Raw genomic sequence first — 15,887 nt, forward strand, 5'->3', positions numbered from 1 at the left:
AGGTAAAAGAGATCAGTGTAGGCAAAGAATGGCTCTTTTAAAGAGCCTCGCAAACTGGATGAATGTACCACCAACAAAGTTGATCCATGCCTCTAGAGCGAGATTAATATTGAGGTCTGTGGTCGCCTACACCCTCTTAGGGCACTGAAAGAGTGAGAGATGGGATATATAGAACCTTGGCATGATTGCCATGAAATGTTACCAGTTAAAAATACCAGAATGCAAATAGCATCATTTGGGTTTGGTTTAAGTGTAGTTACTGACCCAATTTTGCAAAACATATGACTCTATGCTTGTTTTAGCCAGTCATATCCTTTCTTGTACTGTGGAAGATCACCAGTAGATGGGAAACTTGTATCTTTCCCCTCCTATTGCATCTTCCTTACTGGCTGCATTGGATCTGCTCCACCTGAATCTTTGCACCCTGTTGGAAGAGAACGATCCCTTTCCATCAACCCCAAAAATCTATATGTGCTTGTGGAAAAAGATGATTGATTTTCCATAGATATGATAGGGCAGCCTTAAATATTGGCCCTGAGCTAGCTGTCTTCATCCCTGTGTAGCTAAACAAACCTGTTAATGTATGTCTGGTTATCCTTGCCACCATGGCCCTTGGTGAGAGCTCTTTTCACAAGCCTGCTTGCTATCACCAACAAGAGGTTCTTGTTTCGCTCAAAGCGGGAAATTTTAGTCGTTGTTATACACCCTTCTAACACAGTCTGTTAGCGAACCATGAGAACTGAGACTTGCAAAGTTCCTCGGTGTATGAGTCTCTGTGTATGAGAGAGATACTGATTAGCTATCGTTGAGAGCCCAACTCTCTCTCTCACCTTGGAACTAAATGGACAGTTTAAAGCACAACCTGACATTTTCGACACTTTTCTGGGAGTTTGGAGAATCACAGTCTATCCACTGTTAGCACAATGGCTGTTGCTATTGTCTCCCAAGTGTAAACACCTTGCACCTTCTTCCCATTAAAACAATCTGGGCCCCCTTTAATCTCTAATCTCTAACAAACAAACCACCCAGGCTTTGCTGTCAGGCAGATTTCAGAATAGGTCACATGACCACCTTCACTTTGCCTTAAATACAGACACAGTCCCAAAACATCATAATCTCATAAACCTCATTGTAACAAGGTCATGAACTGATCTAAACACAGTTGCTTTATGTAACACCCTCTTATAAGATTTGTACGCTTCTATTTTCTAACTTTTTACCTTTGTACAAGATTATGGCAATGGCTTTGATTTATGAAGTGAATCTTTTTTGGAATTTAGTTAAGGCTTGTGTGGAAATTAAGTTGAATTAGCACAGTGCAGCATTAAATAATTTACCATAGCTCATTATGGGAGACCCAAATGTCAACAGAATGTGAAGCCTGACAATTTTGAATACAGTTTTATCAATTAGTCTATTCAAATTTTCCATGCAGAAGTTTACCAATAGCACAAAAAGAAACTTGAAGAGTAAACTGAAAAGGAGAAATAACGCAGATGTATTTCGTACTAAGGAAGTAAAATGAAGAAGCGAGAATAGGGATTTAGAAATGTTGAAATGATATGAATTTCTGCAGCAAAATCTGAAATATTCCTTTGTTTTCATGAATGGATTCAATGTTTCTGCCATGTTATAGGTGGTGCATGGGATAACTCCCGTATTCACTGATAATCCTGACCTTGAGTACAGTAATTCACCTAAAAAGGTGAGCCCAAAAAAAAAGCAAACTTTCAATTCATGTACACTGATAAAAGTGACCAGCCTGCCTTGCTTGTGTAAGAAAATCTGGTCCTTAAGTATAAAGTTATTTATTGTATTTTTTTTTTAAAAGTTCAACTCTTGCATCAACTTTACTTGGAAGAGTATTTGATGTCCATTTTCTTTATGGATCAAAGATATAGGGAGGACGTTTTTGAGTTGTATCTCATTCCAACATAGGAGTCATGCATTCCGTATGATGCACCCAGCTCCACTTTATCCAGAGAACCCCAGAAGCTCTCAAATTTAGAAACAATTTGATGCATTTAATTTTTTTTTTAAAAAAAAAAGCAAGGTTGATCTACTTTGCAAAGAATTGAACCGAGATTTGAAATAGCTGATTTGGGCTTTTTGTCAAAAACAGAAATACCTGGAAAAACTCAGCAGGTCTGGTAGCATCGGCAGAGAAGAGCACAGTTGACGTTTCGAGTCCTCATGACCCTTCAACAGAACATAACAGAACAGGTCATGAGGACTCAAAACGTCAACTCTTCTCTTCTCCGCCGATGCTGCCAGACCTGCTGAGTTTTTCCAGGTATTTCTGTTTCTGTTTTTGTCTTGGATTTCCAGCATCCGCAGTTTTTTGCTTTTATCTCCTGGGCTTTTTGTCAGTCTTGCACTTCCTCCAGCCAAGTTGTTCTCATTGGACGATGCCCCAGATTTAGCTGCCACTGCCTCACTAAGTGACAGGAAAGACTCCAATTAAGGCGGTGGGGGGCTCCCTGAAACATTGTTGAAATGGATTAAGTCTAAGCTTCAGCTCTACTTTCACCGGTTGTTCAGGTTAGGTTTGCCTAAATCTTACCTCACTCTTAAGAGCATATTAGAGTCACGCACTGACCACTGAAGTGACCGGACTAGAATTAAAATCCCTGGTTGGAGGCCTTCCTGAAGGTTTGATCGCTTGATATTCTGATCTCACAACTTCTACAAATCTTAACGCATTTACCTTTCATGAAGGTTGGGTCCTTTGTATGTTTCTCATGGTTTTGTGTCAGCAGCTGGTGTACGACAAGTTTAAGTTGCAAATCTGCTGAGCTGTTGGAGGCAGTGAGTAGGGGAGGAAACCCCAGTAATGCCAAATTGTGAGGCAAACTCTTAAAGATTAAGCACTTTGATATAAAAATCATGTTTTTTTTTAAAAAGATAATCAATTCAGATTGACAGTTGTTCTATAAACCTCAGTAGTGGCTTATTTAATCTCTAACATGCCAGAGCTCTTTTCCAGGAACTATATAATGCACTTGAAAGTGCCTTACAAAAATCTTTTTAAAAATTCTATCTGTTACCTGGGTATGATCATGCGCCCACCTCGGGTGGAGAGGTCTAATGTCACATTCTGTTAGATGGCAATGAACCTGCAGCAAAAGGTGCCAGCAATACCACTCGGGCCTCTCAGCTGCTTGATGCCAGGCAGGGAGAGGAGAGGGTTCATTGATTCGTTTATATGTCTGTTAAGTTATATCAATGCATCTCTTTTCCACTTAAGTGGGTTGGACTATAAGCATGAATTTTAAAATGTCCTTGTGAGCACCTGTGTTAGTTGTCAATATACTTAGGTCTATATTACTGCTGTTAGGAAATAAAGATAGTTTTAAGTAAGTTATATCTGTATTTGGAGGTGTTAGGAATAATCTATATCATCAAGTTTAATTTGTATTTCTGTATTTTGTGCGTTAAAAGGATGAAACCTAAGCTTTAGTTTCACTTTAAAAGATCCCTGCATTTTAATGAGATGTCATGACTCTTGAAGGGAAGTTAAATCAAAAGGTAGAAAAAAACTGTGCTGTTGCCCAGCAACAGGGGTCCAGAGAGAGGGCACCACATGCGCACACAGACAGACAGACACACACACACACACACACACACACACACCAGTTTGAGTTCTGTTGATCAGTGTGCCCTAAAGTTGAAAGTTGCCAGCAGAAGCTGGACAGGAGCGAGTTGCAGGACACAGGTTTCCACAATGAACAGAAGAAGAGGGGTCCTGAGAGCTTCTAGTCAAAGAGAATGAACAGGAATCTGGAAAAGTTAAGAGTGAGGAACAGAGGCTCCAATCTTAAAGGGAGATACTACAGGATGCTGATTTAAAGCAATATAGGCTTGCGAGAAGCCAGAAGATCCAAAGGAGACAGCTAACGGTCTGTAACACTTCAATATGGGCATGTGAAGCAGTGGCATTCTGTTGGCACGACTGAGCATTTGAGCGAGAGTGCTTAGAAGAAAGCTGAATGCATATGGCAATCCAGGGGACAGGGACATGGACAAGAGAGTTCGAAACCCTGGAGGTGGACCTTTGCGGAAGGTGTCTGAGAGAAAACATCGTTTCAGAGAAGATTCCAAAGTGAATTCTTCAAAAGTGAAGATTGGAAACCTCATGTGAAAGGCAAAGTTCAGTGAGATCAATTGGCTGACGGTGTGACAAACATCTGGAGGGGTTGAGGAGAGATCCATAGCATATGTTTGAGGTAGCATCTGTCACTTGGTTTCAGAGTGTGGTGTGTCTGACCACAGGTTGTCCATTAGTTTATATGGACTGTGTACTTACTGTGAACTATCCAATTGATTAGATTAGTGAACATTTGTAACTTGTGTTACCCTTACAAATCTGTATATATCTGTAAAGGCATAGTTGTGGGTGAAGGGATATTGTAATATAGTTCATCTTTTCCTGTTTAATAAATGTTTTATTCTTTTGTTAAACTTTCATCAGCTGACTCCTGTGACTCTGTTCAATAGCCACTTGCCACGTTTCTAAACAAACAATAAAAATTATGATCTATCAAGCCGGGTTCCACCCTGGCATCGGACTTGTCCAGTAGTGACATCAGCTGGGATCATAACACTGCCTCAGCAAAACACAGTTATCGTTAACTGTTTACCTTTCCAGTTCGGTGATCAAAACTAATTAGGTTCTAGTCATAAGGCCCCAGATGTACCCCTAGAGAAAGCTGTGAATTCTGATTCCACTTAAATTTGGTGTCAATGCTGCATGTGCAGCGGATCATCTGGTGTTTAAGCACTAATGATCCCTAACAATAGAGCTTTGAACCCTAGGCTGCTACCTCATCCCAACCCACTGTCACTCAATGCCACATTCAGCCTGTTAGTGGCAATCTTTGCCCCGGCTTAGGCTACAAGCTGTTGAGTACCAATTTCCCAAGTGTCTGCTGGAAGCTATGCCTCCACACTGAAGAGGAAAGCAGCCCTTGTGGTCACGTGGTCCATCAGGGGCAAAGCAGGATCAAGCAGGAAAGGTATGTTTTTCAGTACCTGCTAAAAATCCCCACACGACAGAGCCCCTCTCACGAGGCTCAATATTACAGGCTCATGTCTCTGGTGTTAAATTCTGGCATGTCTGAATTCCCTATTCCAGGAAGTTTTGAGATAGTTGAGAACTCTGCTGCTGACCAATACTGTACGACATTTCAATGCTATCACTACAAAATGATAGCTAAGATTCTGAGCAATCCAGTTGTCTCTGAGTGAGGATGGGGATGGGGCCACCCCCTTCCATAGTGTCTGGAAAAACCTGTGAAAACAGCCCCAGTAACTGTACAGATAAACATTATCCAGAAGTTTGTCTGATTCATTCCCATTTGGCCTTGACCATAGTTTAATAAAATGTGAAAAGAAACAGTTTGCATTTTGGTTCCTCCGTAATGATTTGTATCCTTGTTATTGGATTATTTGCAGTATTTAGTGACAAAGTGAAATGCAGACCATTTAAAGTTCACAATTTCTCTTTATGTCCTTTTTAGATGCTTCACTCTCTGGTTCATGGAACTCCTCATTCCCACATCTGCTTTTCCTCCAATACAACACCCGAGTGTGTGTCTGTGAGGCACAAGTCAATAATTAACTTTCTAATTTCCTTTTCATAAAGCTACCACTGAACTATCCAATTGATTAGATGTAAGCAATTTAAAGTAGATTAATGGTGATAAAGGGCCCAATAAATCAAGCAAACAAGCCCCTTAATTTCACCAGCCCAACCAAACACTCTGCCACAACAAAGTTATCACTCACAAACTGACCAATAGAACTGCACAAATAATTTTGTCTTGCATTCTTTGGCTGTGATTTTCCTCCTCCACTCTGCTAGCTCAATTAACTTTAAATCTGAGATTGACATATTTTTGCTAGCCAAGGACATTAAGGGATATATAGCCAAGCCGGGTGGATAGTGGGGCAGGCTTAAAGGGCTGGGTGATCGGCCCCTGTTCCTATGATGAGTATACGCAGCCAGATTTAACACCATTGTCCTTGATGTAGAGCGCGCTGTGTGGCCTGCTGAATCTTCCACTGATTGGAAGTAATGTTCTGTGAGTTTACAGCTGAAATCCTTAGACCTTTCCTTCACAAATAAATTTCAGATACTCTCTTGTCCCTTGTTTTAGTGGCCGTTATCTGTCTGAGTCTAAAGAACATGTTACCAGACTACTTGTTCATTTAGACCATTGCAGCAATGACTAAGCCTGCTCTCACCGAATCTCTTCACATGTCCATTGTCTGGCAGTTAATAGCAATTGGGGAGCCCTGGATGATTGTTTCACTTCTTCACCTGGTTCCCACCATACTTAGTGTAGTGGTACTGAACCGTAATACTGTAACCTAAAATTAGCTAATTCGGCGCACACCTTCTAATTACTGTGGTCCAGCGAATCACTGTTTCAAGCAGCTGAGTCGTCCAAGGTACACTATCTACACGCACAGTGGAAAACATGTCCTAGGCACTTCTTATGATTATCTGTTGAAAGTAATAAATACTGTTTAAAGACTATTTTCTATTCTGATCAGATGACTCTTTCCTGCCCATTGAGAAATGTCTATGTAATGAGTCTTTACTAGGGAGCTGCTTCTAAGGGAGGGCCATGGAAAGCCCTGTTGCTGCCAAAATACTTGTCACCTTTCACCGGCCCTGAATCTATGCTTTCCTGCACAGTAAGTTGCAGCGTTCTGTCCCTAACCTTGCTGATGATGAAGACTTGGGGTTCTTGTGTTCTGCAAAGTGGTGGGAGCTGGCATCCATTGTAAGTTAGCGAACTTGATAAAAGAAGACGACTGTTCCTGGAGCCTCTGTTTAAGAAAGATTGAAAATAAAGCAGAGCTCAAAAGAATCAAAATAGAAAATGAAATCATAGGAAGAAAATCTGTGGAAACAAACAGGGCTTTTTATTTAAAGCTGCATTGTTTCTTCGTGAACTGCCGCCTTATTGTGCACTTTTATGCCAGATGCGCCACTATATTTAGGGGACAAATTGTCAGCATCTGGAGTTTTGGAACTCCAGGTTGAATTCGTTGAATAAGCCAAGTTTATTTTGTGTTTGCAGACTGTCTTGCAGTTAAAGTGTGTTCCACTCTTTTTAACTAAATTAACAATATTATATTTCTTTTCTTCCCAGTTATTTGGATCCCTTGGAGGATAAAATACTTATGGAAAGTAGTGGTGGCGTCACCCTATTGTACAGCCAGGTAAGGGAAATAAATCTCCGTGCACATGCTGAGTATTTATAACACTGTGACTGGTGTGAATGTAACCACCTGAGTGAACTCCAATTGACTATTGCCAGTACATGAGAGGCAGTGGCATAATAGTATTGTCACTGGACTCGTAGTGTTCCAGAGACCCAGGGTAATGGTCTGGGGACCCGGGTTCGAATCTCAACATTGATGGTGAAATTTGAATTCAATAAAAATCTGGAATTAAAAGTCCAATGATGACGATTGTCATTTTTTAAAAAAAAAACCCCATCTGGTTCACTAAAGCTCTTTTGTCCTGGTCAGACCTACATGTAACTCCAGATCCACAGCAATGATGATTTGCACCATGGTAGTAAACTCTGTGTTAAACATTTCCTGGTGTGACTCAGGCCCTGGTGTGGCAGTCTCTGCTGTATTTGCTGCAAGCAAAGACGGTGGGCGAAGGTGTTGTGCAGGATTTGCTGGCCTCTGTTTTCCCTGAACTCTCTTCTGTCCTGTCAGCTGAACTTTCAGTTTCTCTTCACCTTGTCCGAAGCCCCTTCAAACATTCAAACATGGCCATCAGCATCGGTCTCCCAGCTGTCTGTGTTGATGCCTGCCATTTTCATATCTTGCTCGCAAGTGGGCTTTCAGCAGGTCATGACCCATTGACTAGTGTACACACACAAGGTTTTTGGGTATACAGCCATTGTCAGCAAATGGACAGAGACAACTTGAGCTTTGCTGCAACCATGAGCTTTATGTAAATAACACTTTCTTTCAAAACAAACCATGCCATAAGGCGTTTGAGACATCCAAGATCAAGACATTGGCACTAACTGGACCTGGTCATCACCAGAACTGCATTCTCAACACACACAGCTGTGAGGATGCAACCATTGAAATGTTTTCATTCTAACAATAGAACCTACATTATTAACTACCGCCAATTGTATTATGTAGATGGCGTGCCCATTTTTAATCAGGAGGACAGCAAACATGGGGTAGATTTTCCACTGTTAGCTTTAGCAATAAAGAGGACAGAATTATAAAGCAGAAATATATATTCTATGCAGAAAAGGTTTGATCATCCATATCTACATTTATTTGTGTAACTTTCATTCTAGCAACACAAGTTGAATTAGAATGAAGCTGCCTTTGCGAGCTTTACTGCATGTGTGAGCACATAAGAACTTATGTTTCAAACATCTGTACAAGGCACAGATTGTACATTTGTGGGGGAGGAGTTTCCGTTGGGTCGTGCTATTTTTTCAGTATAATTTACCCAAAACAGCCATACCAGCATGAAATGTTGTAGAATTCTAAGCGCAAATTACATTCGATGTAAATCGTGCTTCTGCTATCCTTTGTGCTATTCGTGCTAGAAGCAGGCTCCACTTACAAAACTGACCATATCCAGGGTCAAATTGATCACTATTGAGAGTTTCGCTAATTGTGCCTGTTTGCAGGCCTTCGAGATGGCTCTTAAAATTTTTTAAACTCATATACGGGATGTAGGTGCTACTGGCTAGACTAGCATTTATTGCCCATCCATAGTCGCTCTTGAGAAGGTGGTGGTGAGCTGCCTTCTTGAACCACTGCAGTCTCTGTGATGTAGGGACACCCACGGAGCTATTAGGAAGGGAGTTCCAGGATTTTGACCCAGCGACAATGAAGGAACGACGATATATTTCGAAGTCAGGGTGGTGAGTGACTTGGAGGGGAGCTTCCAGCTGGTGGTGTTCCCATCTATCAGTTGCCCTTGTCCTTCTTGATGGTCGTTGTCGTGTGTTTGGAAGATGCTGCCTAAGGAACCTTAGTGAGTTTCTGCAGTGCATCTTGAAGATGGTACACACTGCTGTCACTGTTCGTCGGTGGTGGAGGGAGGGAATGTTTGTCGAAGGAATGCCAATCAAGCAGACTACTTTGTCCTGGATGGTGTCAAGTCTCTTGTGTTTTTGGAGCTGTACTCATCCAGGCAAGTGGAGAGTACTCCATCACACTCCTGACTTGTGCCTTTGTAGGCAGTGGACAAGCTTTGGGGAGTCAGGAGGTGAGTCACTTGCTGCAGGATTCTGAGCCTCTGACCTGCTCTTGACTAGCCATATAAATACTGTGGCTACCAGTTGAGTTTCTGGTCAATGGTAACCCCCAGGATGTTGATCGTGGGGGATTCAACAATGGTAATGCCATTGAATGTCAAGGAGTGATTGCTAGATTCTGCCTTGTTGGAGATGGTCATTGCCCGGCACTTATGTGGTGTGAATGTTACTTGCCACTTGTCAGCCCAAGCCTGGATATTATCCAGGTCTTGCTGCACTTGGGCATGTACTGCTTAGGCACATGAACACTAATGCATATGTTCTAAAAACTTCTAAATATTGAATCTTTTTAATTTACTAAGCAATTGACAGCTACAACAACTTAGTGTCTTTAACATGATGAAATGTCACAGGGCGCTTTATTTTGCACCAGTGATACCAGTAAATAGCTCTGTATAGTTTCTTAAAGTCATTTTTCAGTTATGTAATTTCTAGTTACTCGCAGGTGATGGACTAGGCATTAAAAAATGTCTTTTTTGTGATAAGACAATTTTCAAATGTATTAACAAACTAGCACCAGGTTATCACTCTTAAATATATTGAGGAATACTTGCTAATGCAGATTTTTTTAAACTAAAAATTAAGTTCTAAAATACTGCCTGATTGGACTGGTTCGTGGTGGATTTTACATTTGATGATATGCAAATATATTTGAGTGGAAGCTTGAGGAATAAAAATATTTCTGAAAACTACCACAATTTGTGCCAAAGTGAAAATTCTTGGCCCATAAGTTTAGATGATAGTTATCAAGATCTTCTTTTCAGTTCTGTATTGTTTGAAGCTCTTAAGATTGCTGTCATGTATTCAAAATTAGGTGTTAATTATTTGTCATCAGTTTATTGGTTATGCCATTGAATATATGAATTGCAGCTGGTGTGAAGACAAAGCAGAATTTCACCCCGCTTGTACAAAAGGTTTACTGCAAATAGGAGGAAGGCAGTGGCATAATGGTATTGTCACTGGACTAGTATTTCAGGGACCCAGGGTAATGCACTGGGGACCCGGGTTTGAATCCCACCACAGCAGATAGTGAAATTTGTATTCAATAAAAATCTGGAATTAAAAGTCTAATGACCATGAAACCATCTGGTGTGAAGACAAAGCAAGAAGGAAATCTGCTGTCCTTACCTGGTCTGGCCTACATGTCACTCCAGACCCACAGCAAAGTGGCTGACTCATAAATGCCCTCTGAACGAGGGCAATTAGGGATGGACTGGCCAGCGACGCCCACATCCCATGAATGAATTTAAAAAAACACCTCCAGAAAGATTACAAGATATGAAAAGCTATATTTTTCCCCCCCAATTTCAGGCTACACATGAGCTGGAGAGAGGCTGGACTAGTCCTACTCCGGAGCAGTACCAGCAACTGAAAGCTTTCCAGGATGCGGAAATGAAGATAGAGGTAAAATTGGTTTTAATCAATAGATTGGAATTTGCTGAAAAAAATAATTTGTGTGAGACCAATGCATTATTAATGTGTAAACTGGCGATAGGATTTGGGATAGGATTGGCGATAGGTATTGGGATAGGAAATAGTTAATAGTCAACAAGTGATTAAGTTAGTAATTAGAGATTAATTGGTTAAGCACATATAAAGGAGTGCATATAAAGGGAAACAGGAGATGATCTCAAATAGAGTTTTATGTGAGTTGGAATAAAGCTCAGTCTGGAAAAAGTGAAGATTTGGTTTCTTTCTTACCAACTAGCCATTGGTGTTTTACAAAGACACCCCATTAATTGTAAATTGCCATATTCTTTCTTGCTATCCTTCTTTCCTCCTTCTCAGTTCAATCTTTCTCTACTTCTCTTTCCATACCTGATTTGACACTGAATTTACCTTCCTTCTTAGTCCTCCCACTGTTAGTTTGACAATCCTTAAATTCCATTGATTAAAGAGTTACGCTGTTGATCCCTTTGTTCACCAAAGTCCCAAGTTCCCTGTTTCCCTCACTTCCAGAGCAAAAGGTATTTGAGCTGAAGGGGGCAGGATAAAGTCTTAAGTAACCAGGCGTGCCTCAAGATGCCCCACTCCAACAAGTTATTTTCTTGTCGGTGAGAAATCAAAATGATTGCTCTGCACTTGTGCAGCAATTATACTGCGATCAATTATAATCTATAGCTAGTCAAGTAGAGGCCTTCCAATAGACGGATTTTGTCATATTTATGGGATTTGGTTAAGTCTGAAAAATGTCTTGTGAATGCATAATCTGCACATTTCAATCCCTCCAGTCAGGTTTCTGCCCTTGCCAATGTATTGAAACGACTCTTATCAAAGTCACAAATGGCATCAAATGGCCATCTGTGACAAATGTAAACTAACCCTCCTCGTCCTTCTTGACCTGTCTGTACTCTTTGACATGGTTGATCACACCATCTTACTCTAACGCCTCTCCACTGTCATCCAGCTGGGTGGGACTGCTCTTATCTGGTTCCATCCTTAGCTATCTAATCATAGCCAGAGTATCACTTGTAATGTCTTCTGTTCCCACTCCTACATTGATAACTCTGGTGTCCTTCAAGAATCTTTCCTTAGCTCCCTCCTACGTGTTGCCTCTTGGCACAGTTATCCAAGAGCACCGCATTCGTTTGATACTCAGCTCTACCACCACCTCTCACTACTCCTCCACTGTTGCTGAATTATCGGACTGCTTATCTGACATCCAGTACTGGATGAGCAGAGATTTCCTCCAATTAAATATTGGGAAAACTGAAGGCTTTGGGTGGAATTTAACAGAGGTGACGTGGGTCTCACCCACCCGTTGTAAAGCTGGTAAGAAACAGTACTTTCAGCAAAGCCTGCCAAATTACACTTGACGGGGCAGCAGTGGGTCTTCCATGGGGTCAAGGACCCCAGGGGTGGAAGGCAAACCTTCCGAAAGCTCCTGGCCAATTAGAGGCTGGAAGTGCCACTGGGGAATGATGCACCCACCCAAGGCCCAGGATTGTCAAGGGACCCAGACCGAAGGTGAGTAATGGTGGGTGGATGTTGTGGGGGAAGTGCGTCCGCAGCAAGGGCAGGAGTTGGCTTTCATTGGCTCCCCTTTCCAAAGCCTTGATCAAGCGCAGAGTGCCTGAAGACAAACAATTTTCTTCCCACCCAGAAGCCCACAAGCAAGTCTGTCAGAGTTTGCTTTTTGGGTTTCTCACATGGTGAGTTCCCCCACCCACTGTTGAATTATTACCAGCAGCGGTGGGATGAGGCCCTTAAGCAGGCACAAATTGCTTACCTAAGGGCTTCAATTGGTAGCAGGATGGGAATGCCATCCATGAGCCTCAGCACCATGGACTTAATCGGTGAAGAGGCAGAAAGGCAGCTGGTTGCCCATCTGACATCATCCTGCCTGAATAAATGTCCCCCTGCCAACAAACCCACCTTGTGGGTGAGCATTAAATTCTGCCCACTGTTTTCGGTCCCTGAGTCAAACTGCGTTCCCTAACCGCCAACTTCATCCTTCTCCCTGGCAACAGCCTAAGACTAAACCAGTCTGTTGGAAATCTTGGTGTTATATTTCTATCACCAAAATGAGCTTCTGATCACATTTTCGTGCTATCACTATGATCCACCTAGTGTTTAAGAGAACAAAGAGAAAAGCGATTGGATAGTATACTTTGTTCACAGAAACCATGGATTTCTCATTGGCACATCCCTCAGTACTTTCACTTTGTGAAGAGTGACCTTTGCACTAGACCTTCTTTGTGATTGATGTCGCCATATACATTGTACAGTTGGGCACAAAACCTCAATACAACTCAATAGATTTTATATGACCTAGGCATCCCTGAAATAATTGGGATTAATTAAATGTGCTGAATTTTTAGTTCTTTAAAAGCCCAGGACTACATCCCTGCTACACTATAAGGTGGAAGCCAATTAAAGCCCAAATCAACCCTTGACCTCTCTGTCCTTGCAAACTGCCACCCTGTTTCCAGCTTCCCTTTCCTCTCCAAATTCCTTGGAAATGTTGTCACCTCCCAAATCCACGTCCATCTTCCTTGGAACTCAAGTTCGAATCACTCCAATTAGGTTTCTGTCCCTGCCACTGAAATGGCTCTTTTCAAAGTCACAAATGCCATCTATGTGACTGTGACAAATTATCCCAGTTTTTCTCAACCTGCCTGCAGCCTTTGACTCCCCCGACCACACCATCCTCTTCCAATGCCTTGCCACTGTTGTCCATTTGGGGGGGGGACTACTCTTTCCTGGTTCTTATATATCTAATTAACAGACTCCTGGCTGGTCTCCCACGTTCTACCCTCCAGAAACTTAAGGACACCCAAAACCCTGCTGCTCACGTCATAACTCACACCAAGTCCTGTTCACACATCACCCCTGTGTTTGCTGACCTACATTATCTCCCAGTTTGGCAACACTTCAATTTTAAAATTCTCATCCTTTTTTCCAAAATCCCCCATGGCCCCACCCCTCCCTCTCTCTCTAATCTCCTCCAGCCACATACCCTGAGAGACAACTGCACTCCGCCAAATCTGGCCTCTTAAGAATTAAACTATGCTTCCAAACTCAATTAGTTCTTGAGAGCAAAAAGAAAACTAATTGGATGTTATATTTTGTTCATAAAAGCAATGGATTTCTCATTGGCACATTCCTCACTGCTCTCACTTTGCGTGAAGAGCAATCTTTGCAATGGACCTTTCCTTGTGATTTGATGTCACCATTGTTAACTTCAGAGGCTAAGGCCCTGAGCTCTGGGATTCCCTCCCTGAACTTCCCTGCCCCTCTTTCCTCCTCTAAGATGGCCTTAAAACTTTTTGGTCCTCTCTGTCTGAATATTTCTTTGTAGCTTGTTCGATGATGCTGTTGTGAAACATTTCATTTTGTTAAAGGTGCCGTATAAATACAAGTTGCTGTTCATTTGCCAGCAGCTATTGCTAAGCTGCCAAGAACACCAGAGAGAATTTATACATTAATCATTGTTTGTTTATCCCTCAGTTCCTTGAATCTGTAGAGAAAGTAAAGTTCTATGGGTATATTATGCTTGAGGCCTGCACCTGTGATTATCCGGAACCCGACTCTTCTGCTGTTGTTCGGGTGGGTAATGACGAAATTAACTGCTGCATCCAGCTATCAAGTAACCACATCAAAGAGGTCAGCTTCAAAGTTGACAGAATTAGATGCTGGAAGATCAGTCTGCAGGCGAGTAATTCTTTTTTACATTTTCAGCTGAATTCGATCAAATATTTCTGTATGTTAGGCAGAAGACTGTGTTTAAAATACCAACGTGCTAAGGATCATTTTGTATTTCAGGTGGCCCTTATTGACCTTCTGTGAAATTTTGGATTGATATTTTCCATTAAAATAATGTTTTATTTACCATTCTATTTTTGTTGCTGCTGCATCCTGTGAGGAACGAGTGTTCCTTTACCCTTTCCAAAAGGTTTTGAGATAAACACAGAGGTTGAATTGTCAAAGCCTTTATTTCAGGCAAGACTGCCATTTATTTAAATCTATTAACAGATCATGAGAAGGAGCGTGTGTTCAAGGTTTATTTGACTGTTGGAAAGTAAAACAGAGACTGTTTATAGGAAATTAGTTGTTTATTGCTGTCTAAACAAGTACCAACCTTTTGAGGCTTGAGCAACTTTTTAAGATACCAATACTTGGAGACTGTATAAACGATGAACATTTACTCAAGGATAGAGTAACTGAGGTTTTGAATGAGTATGAACTGGTCAAAGAAAGTTAACCTGGCTTTGTGAAGAGTAGGTTATGTCTGACTAATCTAGTTGGTTCTTTTGAGAAGGTCACTAATGTGGTGGATAGGGGAGTGTCCATTTTTAAAAAATCATTCATGGGATATTGGTATCACTGGCTAGGCCAGCATTTATTGCCCATCCCTAATTGTCCTTGCTCAGAGGCCATTTAAGAGTCAACCACATTGCTGTGGGTCTGGAGACACATGTAGGCCAGACCAGGTGAGAATGGCAGATTTCCTTCCCTAAAGGACACTATTGAACCAGATAAGCTTTTATGACAATCGACAATGGTTTCGTGGTCATCATTAGACTTTTAATTCCAGATCCTTTTATTGAAGTCAGATTTCACCATCTGCCATGGTGGGATTCATGGATGTTGTCTACCTTCACTTCCAGAAGGCATCTGATAAAATTCCGAACAACAGACTATAACCAAAAGCTTTGAGTGCATAGAATTGGAGTTAACCTTGTGACATGAGTTGGTGTTTGGTTTGGAGGCAGGGCATATCTTGGGGATATGGGGTAGAAACTCTCATTGGCAGGAATTTGATAAGTGGTGTTCCCCAGGAACTGTAAAGGGATGGCAAAAAAGCAGGCACAATTGAACCAACATACAGTTCCAAAGCTGATGGTAAGGGAAGGTAGAGGCATCAAGACCCATTCTAACTAGAATAACATGAGTTAATTCTCCTCTTGTTTGAATGATGGCTTTGGTTATCCAGTTTTTTTTCTGTTTGATTGGCTCATGACTATTTTGTAATGTGGTTATAGACTGATCCTGAAATTCTCAATGGCCTTTTTAATTCCAGTGGTGGGAGATATCTTCCACCTGTCCATTATTATCCCCTCT

General features: G+C 41.5%; 2 protein-coding genes across 5 annotated transcripts in view; one reads left to right on the top strand and one right to left on the bottom strand.

Annotated features, from left to right (window-relative positions):
- The window catches only part of LOC144679535 (sperm-associated antigen 1-like), a 503,898-nt gene that overhangs the window by 185,625 nt on the left and 302,386 nt on the right, over positions 1–15,887 (bottom strand). The gene's annotated exons all lie outside the window — the stretch shown is intronic.
- Positions 1–15,887, top strand: part of LOC144679537 (sorting nexin-31-like) — a 122,720-nt gene that overhangs the window by 80,456 nt on the left and 26,377 nt on the right. For both annotated transcript variants that reach the window (XM_078540031.1, XM_078540030.1), the window contains exons 8-10: positions 7,164–7,233; positions 10,635–10,727; positions 14,274–14,477. In XM_078540031.1, coding sequence (XP_078396157.1) covers positions 7,164–7,233; positions 10,635–10,727; positions 14,274–14,477 — 367 coding nt within the window. The remainder of the gene's footprint in view (positions 1–7,163; positions 7,234–10,634; positions 10,728–14,273; positions 14,478–15,887) is intronic.

Source organism: Cetorhinus maximus, chromosome 4 (genome assembly GCF_964194155.1).
Source record: "Cetorhinus maximus chromosome 4, sCetMax3.hap1.1, whole genome shotgun sequence".
Lineage (NCBI taxonomy): Eukaryota > Metazoa > Chordata > Chondrichthyes > Lamniformes > Cetorhinidae > Cetorhinus > Cetorhinus maximus.